The sequence below is a fragment of the Leptodactylus fuscus genome, chromosome 9 (assembly GCF_031893055.1).
Source record: "Leptodactylus fuscus isolate aLepFus1 chromosome 9, aLepFus1.hap2, whole genome shotgun sequence".
In the NCBI taxonomy this organism is placed as follows: Eukaryota; Metazoa; Chordata; class Amphibia; order Anura; family Leptodactylidae; genus Leptodactylus; species Leptodactylus fuscus.
In genome coordinates, this window is record NC_134273.1 from 69,947,590 (window position 1) to 69,965,503 (window position 17,914).

Here is a 17,914-nt window from a genome sequence, read left to right on the forward strand (position 1 = left end):
AACACATTTACTGAAAAACTTTAAAAACAAGTGAAGTCCCAGACAAATCATTTTTGTGAACCTAGATGTCACCTTTAAAAGTATACTTCTACTACACTATAAAAGGACCCTCACTTGTTCTTGCGGTCCTTACATTAAGATTACACATGACCTCCAGTCTTCTCTTCTTCCACCTTCAATGTCAACATTAAGTACATCTTCCCAAAGAACCTTCCCGACTTATAACATACCTGTAAACTGTCCTTTTCTATAGTCGCTTCCATCTTGTCCTGGTCACATTTCACAGACAAGGCCACGTTAATATTTCCCTGCACTTCTTCAGGCTCCTTGGGTTTGTCTCGCCTATCGCTCCTGTTTAAAAACTGTAAGAAGTCTTCTGGTGCCTGTTCTTGATCGTCAATGGAGAGAAAGTCCAGTTCAGGCGGACGAGTAAAGTTTTCTTCATCGTTCATTTCTAAGAAGAAAGATTTGTTAGGACCTAAGGAAAGAAACATCAGAAAAAAACAGAACCATAGAAATATTCTAGAACTACTGAGTTTTTCTTTACCTATAGTATCCAGTTTGATGTGAAACTTGTTGGCCACTGGCACAAAGGTGTACGACGTCACTGGATAATTCTTATCGTAGGCCCACTTTACCAAACGCTCCTGACTTGAAGGAATGTTTTGCATCACCTGTTTGCTTGTGAAAAGAGTGTGTTCCGGATCTTTGCTAAAGGTAACACTGTTTGGTGTCTGTCAAGACAAAACCAAATATAAAATTATACATCGACTCATGATCCGAAAATTTCTGTTCGCAAAGCCAAACACATATTAGCACAGGGATTAAAGGGGTTTTCTGGGCTTTATCAGTTTATGACCTATGCCTAGAGTGGGTCATAAACTGAGGATCAACAGGGATCCGACACCGGGAACCCCCGCTGATCAGCTGTTTGAGGTGGTGGCAGTGATTTCCACTACACTACAGTCAAAAGGCCCATTCAAGTGGCTTTACAATATATGGCATTCTGCTTTGATTTTTATGAAGGAGCTGCAGCACTCACGGGAACGCTGAGGTCTCGCCAAACAGCTGATCCGTGACGGTCCTGGATATTGGACTCTTTTTTTTTTTTTTTTTTTTTAAATGTAGATTGTACGCCCCACATAGAGCTCACAATGTAAATCCTTCCCTATCAGTATGTCTTTTTTTTTGGAATATGGGATGGAAATCCATGCAAACACGGGGAGAACATACAAACTCCTTGCAGATGGTTTTTTTTGCCCTTGGCAGGATTTGAACACCAGGACTCCAGCGCTGCAAGGCTGCAGTGCTTACCACTGAGCCACCATGTGGCCCCTTGGATATTGGACTCTTGACACTCTTCGATTAATGTTCTATTCTAAGTTGATATAGTGAATTTCATTTGATGCCCCGTTACTTAAGGAATAGGATTTTCGATGCCATTGCTGGGACTGATCACTAATGGAGATTTTCACTTCCCAATTCCCACAGTGAATGACCTTGAACTTGCTGGAAATCTCCTCACGAGACAACGTTCTTAGGTCCTGCCTCTCAAAAATCAGATATAAATAATGTCATCGGGCTCTCCGCTCTACACGTAAATAAAATATGCATTGCTTAACTCAATTCCTAACATATGTGCAAATATTTATGGCCTTACTCTTCTGTTTCGGATTAGCGGAGTGCGGGAAGTCATATATTTCACATCTGCTGGAGCGCGGCTGTCCTGTGTAGGCAGCGGATCATCGGGTACGCTAAATATCCAGTTTAATTGCTGCGCCCACTCTGCTAAAACGCGTCTCCTCCTCAACAACTGCTTGGGCTTCATGGCTGGCATTTTTTTTTCAGGCAAATTGAGCATTTTCATGCTGGTATGGAAAGAATTTCCATGTGTGCCTTATGTCTACAAAGGAGGACACGAGGAGTCCTTTTCGATGTAGCCCTCTTCTAAAATACAGTATGATGAAAGACGTTCTTTGATCGCTCACCAGTCTGTACAATGCAGCTGGTACAATCAGAGGGTCTCCAGGACCGCCAGTCTTTTTTTCATGTGTTTTCTTGGTATCCTTTCTTCCAAGAAAAGCAAATAGCCTGCACATTTTCTCCTATAACCCCAGCGCATGAAAGAAAAGCATGGTAAAATAAAAACATTTCACGATTTTCTTGAAATTTTGGAAAAATTTTGATGGCTAGAAACAGAGCTGTATGTCTAAGGCCTGGTTCACATCTGCGTTCGGTATTCTGTCCCTGCTTGGGAACATACTGAATGATTAAAAAGCGGTGAGCAATGAAAGCACACGGACCCCATTATAGTCCGTGTGGTGTCCCGCATGAATAATACGAAAAGGAAAGTAGTTCTTGCCGTACTTTTCTCTCCACCTGATTCGTGCGGACACCCCGCGGAAAATACACGGACCCCATTATAGTCTATGGTGTTTGTGTGCTTTCATTGCTCACCGCTTTTTAGTGCATTCGGTGGTCCCTATGCGGACTCCCGAAACGGAATACTGAATGCAGATTTGAACCAGGCCTAACATCTTTGCTTCAAAGCCATTTGCCCTAATTCACGCTGGAGTCTGCTTATCACTTGCACGCATGAGCCATAGCCACTTAAAGGACCAGGATGCCTTAAATTACTTGGACTGAAGTCAATCCTTTAGACGTCACTCCCTAAGCCCTAAATTAAAACCTAATGGGTTCCTATTTCCTGTTCACAACACTTAGGCCTAAGAAAAACAAGAAAGTCAGTGCCACCATATCTGTTGAATATCCCGTCCAGTTCCTTGCCTATAGGTCAATGTACCGTCACATTTGTGGGACCCTAAAGTTACAGTAGGTTCTAGTATGGAGTGAGTACTAATATGTCATGGGAATGTAAAGCCTAAAACATAAAAACAACTCAGTCCAAGCAAACAGCAGCGTAAAACAGAGCAAGTGGGCAGAACAAGAGCGCTATAGATTTCAGATTCAGTATTTCTGACCAAGGCACCAGAGTTTGTACATTTCCTAACATGTTCACAGGAACTCTATTTCTTCGCACAGCTGGATTTGGAACTAAAAAAGCCTGGTGGGCTCTGCCAATATGAATGTATATATTACTATTCCAGGCCTAAATTTAGACACCAGGCAAAGAACACGAAACATGCTGCGACTGAGGCTTAACCATTTACCAGCCAGAACTTTGTAACTTATTACTAGATATTGTAAAAGATGAGGATGAAATAAGTGAAAAGTTTTATGTTACTTGAATTATATTAGTGATTTGCACTATTTTTTGCTTTCTAATAAAATAACTGAGGCCTAGTAAATTGTACTGTACATTAAGCTCAAAGGATGAAGTACCTGAATAATAAGTTCAGTGGTCTGTATGTCAAAAACAATATGGAAATCTCTAGATATTTCCTAGACGCTAAAATGGAGATACGGAATTGGTTACTTTTGCTTCCTAGCACGGTCCAATATATATTAAAGGGATTCTATTAGAGATGAGCGAGTAGTACTCGATCGAGTAGGTATTTGATCGAATACTACGGTATTCAAAATACTCGTACTAGATCGAGTACCACTCACAGTTCGAATGTAAAAGTTCGATGCAGAACCAGCATTGATTGGCCGAATGCTATACAGTCGGCCAATCAAAGCTGGTTCTTCTCCTACCTTTAGAAGTCTTCTCCGTGCAGCTTCCCCGCGGCATCTTCCGGCTCTTCATTCACTCTGCCAGGCATCGGGCCTGGGCAGAGCCAACTGTGCATGTCCGCTTGTAGTGCGGGCATGCGCAGTCGGCTCTGCCCAGGCCCAATGCCTGGCAGAGTGAATTCAGAGCCGGAAGATGCCACGGGGACGCTGCACGGAGAAGACTGCTCGGAGGATCCAGCCCGACCCTCACTCGTGGACTTCTCACGCGTCACCGTTACGTTTTCATCCAAAAGTGTCAACTGCGCATATCCGTCGGCCATATTCCTGTGGCCTCTCCTGTTTGGCCACTGGAAAATGGCCGACTGACATGCACAGTCAGCGCTTTTGGATGAAGATGTAACGATGACGCAGGAGACAAGGTGAAGAAGAAGATGGAGGCAATGCTGGATAATTTTCAAGCAGCACAGAAATGCCCCAGTGCTGTTTGAGCCCTGTTCTGCCTGGAAATTCATTAGCATAACGACGAAAACCGGGATATCTACCAAATGGTGGCATGGAGAAGAATTCTAAAGGTAGGGGAAGAATAGCCTTTCTTAAGGATACTCCGACGTGGGCTTATTTAAAAATAGGCTTCTAATGATAGGATCCCTTTAAGCTCAATGGATGAAATACCTGAACAACAGATTTACAGGTTTTCAATTTTACACAGTTCAATGGATTGCTTGTAAAAAAAAAAACAAAAAACATGGAAATATCTAGATATTTCCTAAACCATTGGTAATGTAATACTGGATTACGGTGCTTTACAGCAGGCTTGGTAATGGAAGACCAGTCACAGCCCTTCTCGCAGTGTTGCAACATGTAGTTCTTGCAATTCACAGATGGCCTGTGATTCCCGTATAAGAATTAGTCAATATGAATAATGTTGCACATTGGAAGAAAAGCTCAGAGCCACATGAATGAGTGCAAATGTGTCCAAGAGAAAATTTAGTGAAAGTGTAGTAAAAGAAAAAAAAAAAATCAAAAAATCTAAATTGAGTTATCTTGAAAAAAAAAGAGAGCGGCACATGTTTCGAATAAAGATATTTGGCAGCTGTCTGCGGCCCACAACATGGGGATTTCCTCTCAGTTGCTGTGCGAAGATACCTGTCAAATTACCCAGACCAAAACTCCTAAAAGGGATGACAAAAAAAATCCAATTCACGGCAAGCTATAGACCTTATAGATGATTGAAGTCTTAAATATTTAGAGTAAAAGCTAATGAAGAAGCTGCGAGGTCGAGAAGACCCATATGGAAGGGAAAGAAATCTGGAGTGGAAACATTTAAGGTCAGCCCTAGTTCACGCTGTGCTGAAACAGCCCACAAGAGCTGGACAGCAACGCAGCAGAACTCCATGGTTTACACTGACCAAAAATAACATGAAGCCACATAGCAAAATAAACACGACTGCCCACTGGGGGAAAAAGATAAACCGATCCCTCTATGTTTTCACTAGACTGGCGAATAAGGCCCAATAACTTTAAAAAAGAAGAAAAAAAAACTATAAAAAACTTTGAGTATTTGTTTTCTGCCAGGTTGTTAAAGGTTAATCTGTCAAGATATTTCAGCTTTCCCTATTTCAGAGCTAAATATGATAGAGAGTGAAGCTAAGCTCTGTGATATAGAGGTTTTTTTTTGTTTTGTAACAGGATTTCAGAGTGTAAAGCAGAGAAAATCCTCACAGGACTCCTAGGATGGACAGTGAGAGTCCTGATGATCCCGCCCACGCACAGTGATAGACAGCCTTCTCCCTACACACTGATACAGGGAGAGCTGCCAATCAGTATGCGTGGGCGGGGTTATCAGGACTCTCACTGTGTCTCCTAGGAGTCTTGTGATTTACTCTGCTTTAAAATCTATATAAAAACCTATATATCACGGAGCTTAGCTTCTCTCCACGTATCATATCTGGTTATCACATATAAGATAATCCAATTTATGTCCATCTTGGAAAGATTCCTTCCTGGTTCCCCATGGCCATCACATGTAGACCCCAGGATCAACATCCTTCATGACTGTATTATTGTCTACGTAGACTGCTATCTCTGCTGTGTTCTCTCCAGTAGACTTATATCTATGGTGCATTACCGGAGGATTACAAGCCCTCCAGCAATCTACGTAATATATGGAAACTTCACACTTTTGTAAGATCAAATCAATTAGCTGGGACGATAAGCAATGAATAACTGGGATTTATAGGCTACATATAGCCAACTATAAATAAGTTCATCTACAGATAGGAGCACACTTCAGATAAGATGAATCCTCAGAGGTGCTAGAATGTATGTTATTGTAAGTGAAATGTTAGCAATCTGTCAACAGGTATAGGAAGCTGCGGGGAGATCATGGGCTATACAAATGCTTATTTCTTCTGGGCGCTATTTCTTAAAAATCGTGGTTTACTTTCCTGTAGGTTTTAAGGAGAAGGTTTTAAGGAGAATGCAAGATGAATGACTATGAGATCAGTAATGGCGAGTTACATTATGCTAGATTCCCTTACATATTCCGATAAGGCTGATCATTAGAATTCCATGGCCGGATAGCTTGTAACTATTGCAGGGCATTTTTAAAAACAGGACCAACCCTTTGACCCTTGGTGTGGAACTATGTAATATATTTTGCATTTAAAGGAATTTTCCTGAAAAAAGTCAAAGCCCAAGGGCAGCTGGGTTACTAATTCTCAGCACTCTGTTTAATAGTCCCGATCCCTATTCGTTCTGCTGCCAGTAACAACCAGACCAGAAGTGAAGCAATAATTGGCTGCAGTAGTCACATGAGCCTCTCTACCTCCGGTCTGGCCAGAATCCAGTGGAGATCAAGGATCAAAGCTGTACATCGGCGCGCCAGGGATATATGAGTGTAAATGCATTTTTTCATTCCGTACCCACCAAGGCCACCCCTAGGTTTTGACTTTTTCCTGAAGAAACCCTTTAAAGTAACAGTAAACATAGAAATTCTCCCTCCCTCCCCTTTTTCCATTGGTCCTATTCTGTTCCATATTACAACTAAATCTGATAAATATATCAAGAACTATTCTTTCTATGTCTCAGAAGCTCATGTCTCTTCCTCCCCTACCTTGTCCTGTGTCTGGTTGTAAGACAACTGGCTAAAACAGGAGCCTTTTAGATGTACCCTATAAAATATGGCTGAGATCATAGAGGAATAGTCCAATTTTATTCCATCTTGGAAAGATTGCTTCCAGACCCCAGGATCAACATTCTTCATTACTTTATTATTGTCTATGTAGACTGCTATCTCTGCTGTCCTGTGTCTGTCTGTAAGACAACTGGCTAGAACAGGAGCTTTTCAGACGTATCCTATAAGCAGTAGGGCAAAAGATTATATTAAACCCTACCACCTTTGCTAAGTTTTTCTCCACCAGTTGAAGATGAAGGATTGGCAGAGTAACAGCTGTTTTATGCTCAATTTCTAGAGAACTGTTTGTTCCAGGACCATGCAAAAAATGCATGAAAAATGAATGAAGACCATAAATAACGCATTACGTATACCTATTTATAATGTTGTTAAATCTACATTACTATCAGTAAAAAAATAATGAAGCAAGAAACATACCAAGATTTCCAGCTTGCCTTGCATATTGCTAGTTCGGATAACCCAGTTGACCGATTTTTTGCACGTGAGGATAAGGACAAGGTTCTTGACAAGAGTGACGTCTGGATGTCGCGGACTGATATCGATAATTATGTCGACCTGAAACGTACTACATAAGGAAAATAAAGTCAGATAGTAAAAGGAACGTCTCCTTTCAGCTGAATGTCTTGTGATCCAGCATCTGTTCCACCAATTAAATATTTAGATTTTCGCCAAAGAGCGAACATGTGCAGACCAGACCACTGTAACAGAACACGAAGACGTTTCATCTACTGACTGAGAACACAGTGACATATAGTTGGGTTAAAAAAAATAGTCAAAAATTCTGGGAGCCGAAGTGTGAAGCGCTCAGTGAAGACTCGGAATGTAGTGAAAGGTTCTACCACCGGTTACAAGGTTAGAAGTTCAAAGATGTAGACAGCCAGGAGGTGTTGTCTTTGTGATACAATAAGAAGATAAGTAGCCAACACAAGGAATATAATTCAATGTAGTCCTTCTAAGAACTTACAGATGGAGTGGACTTTATCCTCCAATTTTACGAGGATTATTTGGAAGATAGGACAACATCCATTCACTTGTGTTCACATGGTCAACATTATAATTGGTAATTACTAAGTTTTGGTGGCAAAGGGTTTCTTATTTGACATTGCGATCATAAATCCATTCCAGCTCGAGGGGAACTTTGAAGACTTGGCATCCAGAATTGTCATTAAACGCAGAGATAGCCAAGTTTTAATCCACGGTAACTTAGAAAAAATATTGCGGGAGTCGTATTCAAAGCAGAGAAAAACCAAGAAGATTATAATACTAGAGACTAAAAATATTCTGGGTGTTTCATGTATCAAGCCGAGCAGCTGCCTGGTACCTCCAATTTCACTTTCAATGGCAATTAGAGTTTGGCAATGTAATATGGTCGGGAAACTCAAAACAGATGTTTTACAGGGGCTATCTCGATGCCATCAATCCATGACTGCAACTACACTGTATAAATTCTGTGTACTATGGATAGCCATCGGCTATAAAGATAAGACAATCTATATTAATAAACTAAGCATAATAAAATTGGAACGACACCCACAACAATTTATTTGGAAAAACGTCATTGTAGTTTTTTATGTGATTTTTTATGTAATTTGTATATTAGTTTTTCATGCAGTTTCTCGAAAGCCAGAAGTGGATTCAAAAGGAACATAAAATATAAAAGGAAGGACGGACAATTTTTTTTCTTTTTGGATCTAATTCTGGCATTGGCTCAAAAAACTACATTGAAAAAATGACTTGCCAATAAAACGCTCCCTAACATTGAGGCCACACATTGTACAAAGTTGTGGTTTTTTATTGCCAATTTTGCTGCAGTGGATTTAGGGGGGAAAAGTGTATATTTTCCATTCCTTTGCAAGCCACTCACAGCTTTGGCGCAAAAAAACGCAGCTTTTCTGCAACGTGTGGCCTCTGCTAACGCATTTTATTCCAATATAAGTGATGTTTTACCCCATAACTCATATGGAAGTGATAAAGGCGCACTATAGTCTGTAAAGGTATAAAGGACACTTTTTCGGCCTCTGTTGGGTGAACAAGGGCGTGCACCATAAACTCAAGTCTACGCCAGCTAATGGGATAGATCTGAACTATAATTTATACCAGTAAATAATTATAATTTTATTGGGTTACTGGTAGCTAAGATTCCCTGCAACTTGTCAGCAGACAATGTTATCTTGGGTGGATGTTATGGTTTGTGAGTTTTGCACTTTTCTTTGTTGGCCTAGGGGCACCACAATGTCTTCTCAATATATACCAGGGTTTGGCACGTTACCTGTATGGGGTGGCCCTTGGAGAATCCAACTCTATGATGTGAATGAGTCTCTCCTCCTCTGTTCCTAGTACACAGCTCATGGCCGGCTGAGGTTCCAGATAGCGCCCAAGATAGTTCAGAGAAATAAAGTTCTTCTGAATGATGCAGGTGTCAGGAAAAGTGTTATCTAAAAGAGATATATTCTTCATTTTAGCTGCTATATTACATAGGTAGTTATATGTAAATGCATGTATTAGCCGTTGCACATATTAATATATAATCCTGGGAAAATATGTTTGTTTTTTTTAACCTTTTTCTAACCTTTCACATGCCCGCATTGTGTCAATGAAAATCACGGACTGCATGTGGACCCATTTATTTTAATGGGAGCATACAGGGGTGTAACTACTGGGGTAGCAGTGGTAGCTGCTGCCACAGGGTCCAGGACATTAGGGGGCCCGGCGAGACCCTGATTTTTTTTTCCAGCAGGTAACAAGCCCTATTTACTTACCGATCCTCCCCTTTTGCAGAGGCGGCTGTGATCAGGAGAGGGGATCAGTAAGTAGGGTGCGGGCCCGCGAACCCCACAAACACTATCATTATACTCTGGGATCTTTTCATGATGATAATATTGCAATAATAATAATACTGCATCCTACCTTCACCCACTCTGATGTCAATATAATTGGTCATTTTCATCTCTGTAAAAGAGGTCACTGCCCCGTAGTTCCTTGTGGTCCATTGTAGCAGGAGGTTATTTTCAGTAGGAAGAGGCTTTACTTCCGTCTGAGTGTTCAAGGAGAGGCTTCCTACTTCATATTGTACTGTAGAGCCTTGTGGTACCTAGGGGACAATAAATCATATTAGCCATCTCTGCTTGATCATATAATACAAAGTTGTACATCTATTCCACCCGTCAATAACAAAATATGAAGAGGTTTTATACAGATGTGTCCTCACATACTTCTCCCTTTTGACTGGTCAGGTCCACATGTCTCTCAACAAGACAATCAGCTTTCCGAAACAATACTGTTTTTGGATACTACTCTCAAGGTGATAACCGATGTGACTGTATGTGGCTGCCTATGGTTAGTTTCATGAATTGCATGAGTACAACTGTACCGACAATCCTTAAATGAGCTTTCCTATTATTAACACTCATCCATTGTCCACAGCATTAGGAGTGGTTGATCACTGGGGATTGACCATGTACAACACTGGGAACACATTGGACAGACCCAGGAATCAATCACCTACATCCTATCCTGTGCAGAAGGGAAAATTTCCACTAGTAGGAAAATGTCCATGGATAGGCATAACCATAAGGATCACCAATGAATAGAAACACTTTTATTGAGATGCTACATTATTGTAGTCTGCATCAGTGGTCCTACACCAGTGGCTAATGAGACACAATGTGGCTCACAGCCACCATCTATGATGCTTGCTATGGAAGCCTTAAGATGGGACCAAAAGCACTGGTTAAAATCTGCCACCCAAACTAAGAATATTGGTGGGAATGTATCATTCCTTGGATGCCTTTGTGCCAAATGTGTTCCTCAATCCCCGATCCACGCCCAGCATGAGTTAGAATGGTGTAAATTTCTATTCTGGTGCTGGGAACCTCTTGCGTTCCCTGAGGCAGTCGGGCTGAGGTGCATGTTTCAGACTACCGCAAGCTACCTTTAGGCTCTGTAGATAGGCTGTAGTCACAGATCACAGCTCTATTCTAATGGATCTGAGCTAATAAGCAGACAGACAGGAAGAACTAAGGAAACCACTAGCATATACACAAATACTATATACGCTCCTGGCTGGTGCTTTAAGAACTATTATTAGTCATGGTATGTATATCTGGATACCTTATGGGGCCGGGGCACCAACAGTATGTAACATAATGCTGGCAGGTTTAATGTCTTTACACTTGGTACAAAGTACATAACACATTTTCCAAAGAATAGCAAGATTCTGAACTTCTGCTCAACAGATGCGGCCAGCTAAGATATCTCAGAAAACACATCATTGTATGTTTCATCCTAGAGTGAATTATAATGTGGATGAATACCACGAAGGGAAGGATTACATGTTTGCTGTCCAAGAAGAGGTGAAATGGACAAGTAGCAAATGTACCTACACAACTATCTAACCAGAGATGTGTAAGCGTTACATTCAATTCATTCAATACATTCAAGGCAGGAACGCTTCTTTTGTGGCAGCGCGATACCCTTTTGTTTGGATTTCATCTATATACAATGACCGGTGCACACACCTTGGCAGATTTCCGGACACATTCTGATTAAACAAAGGTTACTATAAAAAGCCGCTTCTAATACAGCAAATGACATCTCTCAAGTGCTATTAGATTTGAGGTGTTATCGATTAATAGAATCCATAGGACACTAAGGAGATAAATACGTACAGTAGCTCGGAGCTGCACACATATACAGTATACAGTATATGTCACGCAGAGTCTAAATCGTAGGGTCTCCCTATATAGAGATTATTCTATATTTAGTAGATGAAAACTCGACTGCACTCCTAAATCTTAATGTCTGGAAAATGTAAACTCAGACTTTGAATTCTGCTACAAGATGAATTTACTTCCAGACGGATTCAGCGGGGCAGTCCTGGATTCCTCCCAGTCGGTGGGAGACCAAGAAGACCCATGACAATTTGATCTGTAACCAGATTTTTTTACGTAATTTTACCTAAATAGACCCAAATTGACCGTGCGATATTACAACTTTTCTAGATGTGTATAGTCAGAGCAAAAGTAAAGTTCCCTTATTTATCATACAGTGTCCTTTAACTACCGTATATACTCGAGTATAAGCCGACCCGAATATAAGCCGAGGCCTCTAATTTTACCACAAAAAAACTGGGAAAACGTATTGACTCGAGTATAAGCCGAGGGGGGGGGGGGGGGGAATGCAGCAGCTACTGGAAAATTTCAAAAATTAAAATGGTCGGAGTTTTTGGGTGCAGTAGTTGCTGGGGAAGGGGAGGGGGTATTTTGGTTGTCTGTCTGCCCCTTCCCTGAGCTTGAGGACTGGGTTTTTTTCCCCCACTTGGAATTCAGTCTGGCTGAATATAGGGTATCTGCAGTGCTCCTATTAACCCCTTCCCGACGGAACAGGAGCACTGCAGATCCCCTATATTCAGTAGACCGGGCGCTGTCAGACACAGGGATACCTAATGTGTATTTGTTTCACAGTAATTTTCTACTTTTATATGTATTCTAGGGAAAGGAGGGATTTACAACTTTAATGTTTTTTTTTTTTTTTTTTTTTTTTTTAAAGTTTCTTTGTTTTTCTACTATTTTATGGGAGATTCTATACATTGATATTGCGGCTGGTCATAGACCCCCCCCTAAAAAAAATTAAATAATAATAATAATAATAATAATTATTTTTTTTTTTTTTTTTTTTTTTTTTGCTGACTCGAGAATAAGCCGAGGGGGGCTTCTTCAGCACAAAAACTGTGCTGAAAAATTCAGCTTATACTCGAGTATATACGGTAACTGGTCGATGATGGCAAGGAGGGCAATATGGTTGTACCAAAGACAGATTCTACCTGAAACTCCCATATAAATAAATGGGGGGGGGGGGGGGCAGAAAATATAATGTGTAGAGTATACAGTTTTTAAGGAAATGCTACACGTTTTAAGAAACACTAGGTAAAAAAAAAAAATCCAAAAACTTTCAGAAAAACCTCTTCAAAAAGAGTCAAACTCTAAAGACAAAAAAACTCCATGTGAACGTATCCTAAGACATATTTTGTAAGTCTGGGATAACTTGTTTACTTATAATAATGTAATATAAATGACAGCGTTGTACGTTCGCGGACGTCTTGGTAGACTTCCCAACCCAATCACACGGTCATTAGTGATGCAAAACACCATCTAAGCAGCTGTGATCTGATCCCAACTGCATCCATTAAACATCTTCATAAAAATCAACTTGTATCAACAGAAATAGATTTATCCAGCAGAAGAGTTATGTCTCTGGACGCGCGGCAATAAACAGTCTGAAACCATAACAACAAATCTAAACCATTCCGATAACCAAGCGCTGCTCTCTGCGTGAGCCCTCGGATCATGTAGGGGTTGCTTGAAGACAGTTCTAGACATGAGGATGACGTGTACAAGGCGCTTTATTTATTACTCCGCAATGATAGCACATAGGCCTTAATGTTCCAGATCCTAGGCCATCGGAAAATAAGACATAAGACTCACAGAATGGCTTAAAGGGGTTGTCTAAGATAACAAAGGATCTGTTTTGTTTTACCCCTATCTTTGTATTGTAGCTCTTCTACATTCAAGTGAATAGGTCAGAGCTGCAATACCAAACAAGACCTGTGGACAGCTGAGGCAGCGCGGTACCACAGCTTGCTCTGCTCTCCATACGGATGTATATACAGCTGAGGATGCTGCGCAAATAGACAGATGTAGCAGAGCTGACACGTAGACGCAGACAGATCACCGCCAACCACATTTGGCTAATTGTTAGCGGCTCATCGCCAACAACAACCCGCAGACAAAGTCGTGGGCAGAAGCCAGTAAAGCAATAAGATAAAGCCCATCGCCTTAATTTTTTGTTTTACTTACCTTGGGAAATAAAAAAAAGTAGGTGAACCTAGATGGTAAGCAATCTTAACTGTAAGGTGCTATGGAATATGTTGGCGCTATATAAATAAAAACCTATTATTACTCCAGATTATATCACCCCTTATATTCAGCTTCTTCGTTGGGAAATGAGGACTTTATGCGGCAGAACCCTAAAAACTATGATTTTTTATTAGAGATGAGCGATCAGCCGATCCGAACAGCACGCTCGCATAGAAATGAATGGACGTAGCCGGCACGCGGGGGGTTAAGCGGCCGGCCGCCGTCAAAGCGGAAGTACCAGGTGCTTCCATTCATTTCTATGGAGCGTGCTGTTCGGATTGGCTGATCCGAACAGTACTCGCTCATCTCTATTTTTTATCTTTTTCTGCTTTCCATAACTGTTCCGTATAATTGATCTCATACGTTTATGTCCCTGATTTATGTAACGTATTAATTTGTTTCCAATCTAGCCATATAACTTGAGTCTCTAAATCCTCCCCTCCTCTGCTGAACGTGACCTGATTTGACCACAAGTCTATGAAACCTATCTAGCGTATCCCAAATACAATAAAAGGGTGGGATTTTTTTTTGTTTTTTTCTAACAGCCCGGCGGAACCAGTAAAACAGATGTGAGCAGAGGCGAAGCCAAACTGTACGCCTGCCATGCTCAAAGCAATGTTGCTGCGATGTGCTCACGGACTGCATTATAGTTTTGACCAGACTTGCATTTCTTACTTGAAATCTTGGCTTTGGTAGTAGTAATATAAAAAAGTAAGGCGTTCTGCCTCATCTGTCAATTCTATAAACTTTATTGCAGCAGCTTAAGGTGATGGCAGAATACCAAAGCCTGATATTATTACTGGATGTGAGTCAACCACCTGGCTCAAAAACAAAATGAAAAAAATAAAAAAGTGAACTGTGTTTGCACACCTGCCATTGAGGAATAATTATGTTGTATTACTAGGAGTTAAGTGGGTTACAATATTTCGGTAAAGTGCAAAAAAATCTGTGCCCATACTGTATGCCTGGTAGTGCTTAACCAATGACGCAACCGAGTGCCTGGAATTCCTGTTGATCCGGCAGAGGCTCGGTGCCAGATTACCAAACTGTTACTGGATAGTCCAACAATTCTAAGCAAAAATAAAGAAGTTCCAAGGTTTTATTCACATGAATGGGAAAACAGCTAATTGTTTCATTAGAGCCTTTTGATTCTCCCCTTCTACCTGTGACGGGAATCTGATTCTCCCCTTCTACCTGTGATTGGAATCTGATTCTCCCCTTCTACCTGTCAAGGGATTCCGATTCTCTCCTTCTACCTGTGAAGGGAATCCATGGAGAAACTAGCAACTCCATTGTTACAATCCTACCTACCACAATGTCCAAAGGGCAGGAAAAAGGAGGCAAGAGGCATGTCGGTCCAAAGAAGAACTCACACTTGAGAAAGGATACTCTGCCCAAAACGCGTTGTGTGATAAATAGAGTTCTTCATTGGACCAGCGCGCCTCCTGCCTCCTTTTTCCTGCCCTTTGGATGCTCCAGACACCAGCACCAGACTTGGCTGCTGTTACTGAGGTCCACCCCCCTGTAGAGGCTCCCTCCAAATTTTTGGTGGCTCCTCATTTACATGTTTATATAGTGGTTGTGAGCCAACATATGTCACAACCACTTGCGGTGAGCATTCTACTGTCATTTGTTATTATGTCCTTATCTGCTACGGTAGCACACTATAAGAGCTTGACGCTGTTGTTTCTTCTTTTTCTCGATGCACCTACTACAATGTGGGGGTTAGGGGTGTCTTCTTGCCAGTTTTCCCCAAAGCACTTAACAGCGCTCTTAGGATCAGCCAGCTACTAAATCACTCCAAATACAAATAGGGGTTGTCCTATTATTATAACCACCATAAATGCCAGCACTGTATGTAACGTATCTATGCCGTATTAAGGTTGGAAACATTATTTTGTGTCCCAGGTTCTTAGACCAAAGTAATGATATAAACCAGCTCAGTACACATATAATCCAGGCAATCCATTTAACCCTGTCCTGCTTTTCTTACTTTATGGGATGTCTTTGCAAAGTGATGATTAAAAACACTTTGTCCAACGTGACAAAAACCTGTACATAATAATGGCATCCTTCACATCGCAGTCAGCAAAGTGCATAAAATAAAGACAATTGAGTCATAGGCTGCACTTGGATTGGGAATTGCGGTGAATGTCACCCATTCAAACACAACATCTGCTCCCTCTTTCCAGATGACACTCACATTCCTGCATGGAACCCATCATGGCTTTAATGGAGTTCAGCTTGATGTAAGAACAGAAAGAGTTGTTCAAGAAGTGAAATAAGAAAACATTGGAAGGTCTCTGCGACCTGTAACCGCTTACAATGTCCTGGAAATCTTTTATAAGACATTGGAGTGAGTGATACTAGTTGGAAAAATGGCCATTTAGCAATGTTCCACATGTGTTCTTCATTGCAGAGCTTTAGCTACTTGTTGTACAGATAACCTTGTGATATGAGCTGCCAACGCTGAATCTGCTTCACCCTAATATATGACAGATGATGAAAGGATCAACACATTAATGGAGCAACTAGAAAAGATGAGGCCGAGAGACAAGGCTAGAAAATAAGAGACATGGAGATTAAAGGGGTCCCCCAAAGCCACATTAATAGCTGAAGACAAGGTGCACATTCATTTGCCAATATATTGATACTAAAGAGAATTATTATTTTCTATACATTTCTTTACATTCAAGAATATCAAAATAGTGCTTTCTACCAGGGGGTAACTATAGGGGGCGCTGCAAATTTCTCTAAAGCAGACTCCAGCAAAACGGACGTTAAAAAAGTTATTGCACCCCCTAAAATGATGAGCCTTATAGCAGGGACCACGGCTGCCAGATCTATACCCATATTACATGTGTATGGACTGGTATATGGTAATATTGTACAAGATATTCTAATACTCACAACTATAGTTTATGTTACAATTCACTCTGGTAACAAGGCTGCAGAATTTACTGTATTTATTTAAGGCAGCCTGTCCGTGGATGAGGAATAAGTATACAGATCCATGTATCTGATATACTCATCTCCTCTCCTGCTGCACATAATCTGCACTACGTGAACCTTACAGTGTAGTATACGCCATGTTAATCTATGCTTATATTCCAGAAGACATGTAAACATTGGACATAAAACCTAAACCAAATATACATGAACAGTATTAAATTAAACAGATGCCAATACAAACACGGCTTGTCCTTACATGGCATAGTCAAGGAGGCAGCGGAGAAGGTTATGGAGTAGGAAGGGGAACGGAAATACTGGAGAAAGTCAATCCAATCCCTTTGAAGAATAGAGTTAAGTTGACATTGTGGAGTAGGTAGGACGGAGTGTAATCCTAGATCATGGAAAAATGCTAATATTTGCTTTGCCATGATATTAGGTCAGGATTATTGTATGTAGAATGTGTTTTACTACCTTTATCTACTGCACCTTATTTTATGTCCCTCCAGGGTATCTCTGATAGCAGTGTGTACTGGTGCCAAGAAGAACGTATTCTTCAATTACAGAATTGGAAGAAGTCTTATGTTCTGAATAAGTATTAGGGGCTCACCCCTTATTCTAAACATCCCTATGGTGAGGGCTCTGCTTGCACAGCATATATATATATATATATATATATATATATATATATATAATATAATCTAGTTTATCGCAGTACTATTCTAACTCTCATCAGAAAACTGCTTTGTCACTCTCAAATGCTTTACACTTCAGATCTTAAAGGGGTTGTCCAGAATAAATTAAGACCTTACCCCAAAGCTAGACTCCCTCCCCCTTCTTAACTTCTAATATAATCCATTTAAAAAGAATGTATATTTAGCCACATTTTCTGATTTCCTGGTGACGTCCCGTTTTGGCGTTTTTGGAGACGGGAGGCCACTAGTATTCCTCTCTCCCTCCCCTGTCCCCCTCATACTCACCAACGCTCACTTCCTCTTCTGCCGGGCGTCGCTTCCTTCACAAACGCCTGCACAATAGAACGCCGGCAGAAGCAAAAAAGAAGCAATGTTCTATTGCGCATGCATGGCTTCTACTGTGCAGGCGCCAGTTCTGGATGCAAGGTGAAGAGGCAGAAGAGGGGACATTGGCACCCCAAAGTCATCTCTAGGACAAAAAACAGGTAAATATGATGGGGTGAGGAGAGGGTTGGGGGACTGAA

General features: G+C 41.0%; 1 protein-coding gene across 2 annotated transcripts in view; it reads right to left on the reverse strand.

Moving 5' to 3' along the window:
- Positions 1-17,914, reverse strand: part of TGFBR3 (transforming growth factor beta receptor 3) — a 139,046-nt gene that overhangs the window by 41,098 nt on the left and 80,034 nt on the right. For both annotated transcript variants that reach the window (XM_075286558.1, XM_075286557.1), the window contains exons 5-9: positions 9,740-9,923; positions 9,102-9,267; positions 7,250-7,397; positions 548-734; positions 231-454 (exon numbers count right to left, since the gene is read on the reverse strand). In XM_075286558.1, the coding sequence (XP_075142659.1) occupies positions 231-454; positions 548-734; positions 7,250-7,397; positions 9,102-9,267; positions 9,740-9,923 (909 nt within the window). The remainder of the gene's footprint in view (positions 1-230; positions 455-547; positions 735-7,249; positions 7,398-9,101; positions 9,268-9,739; positions 9,924-17,914) is intronic.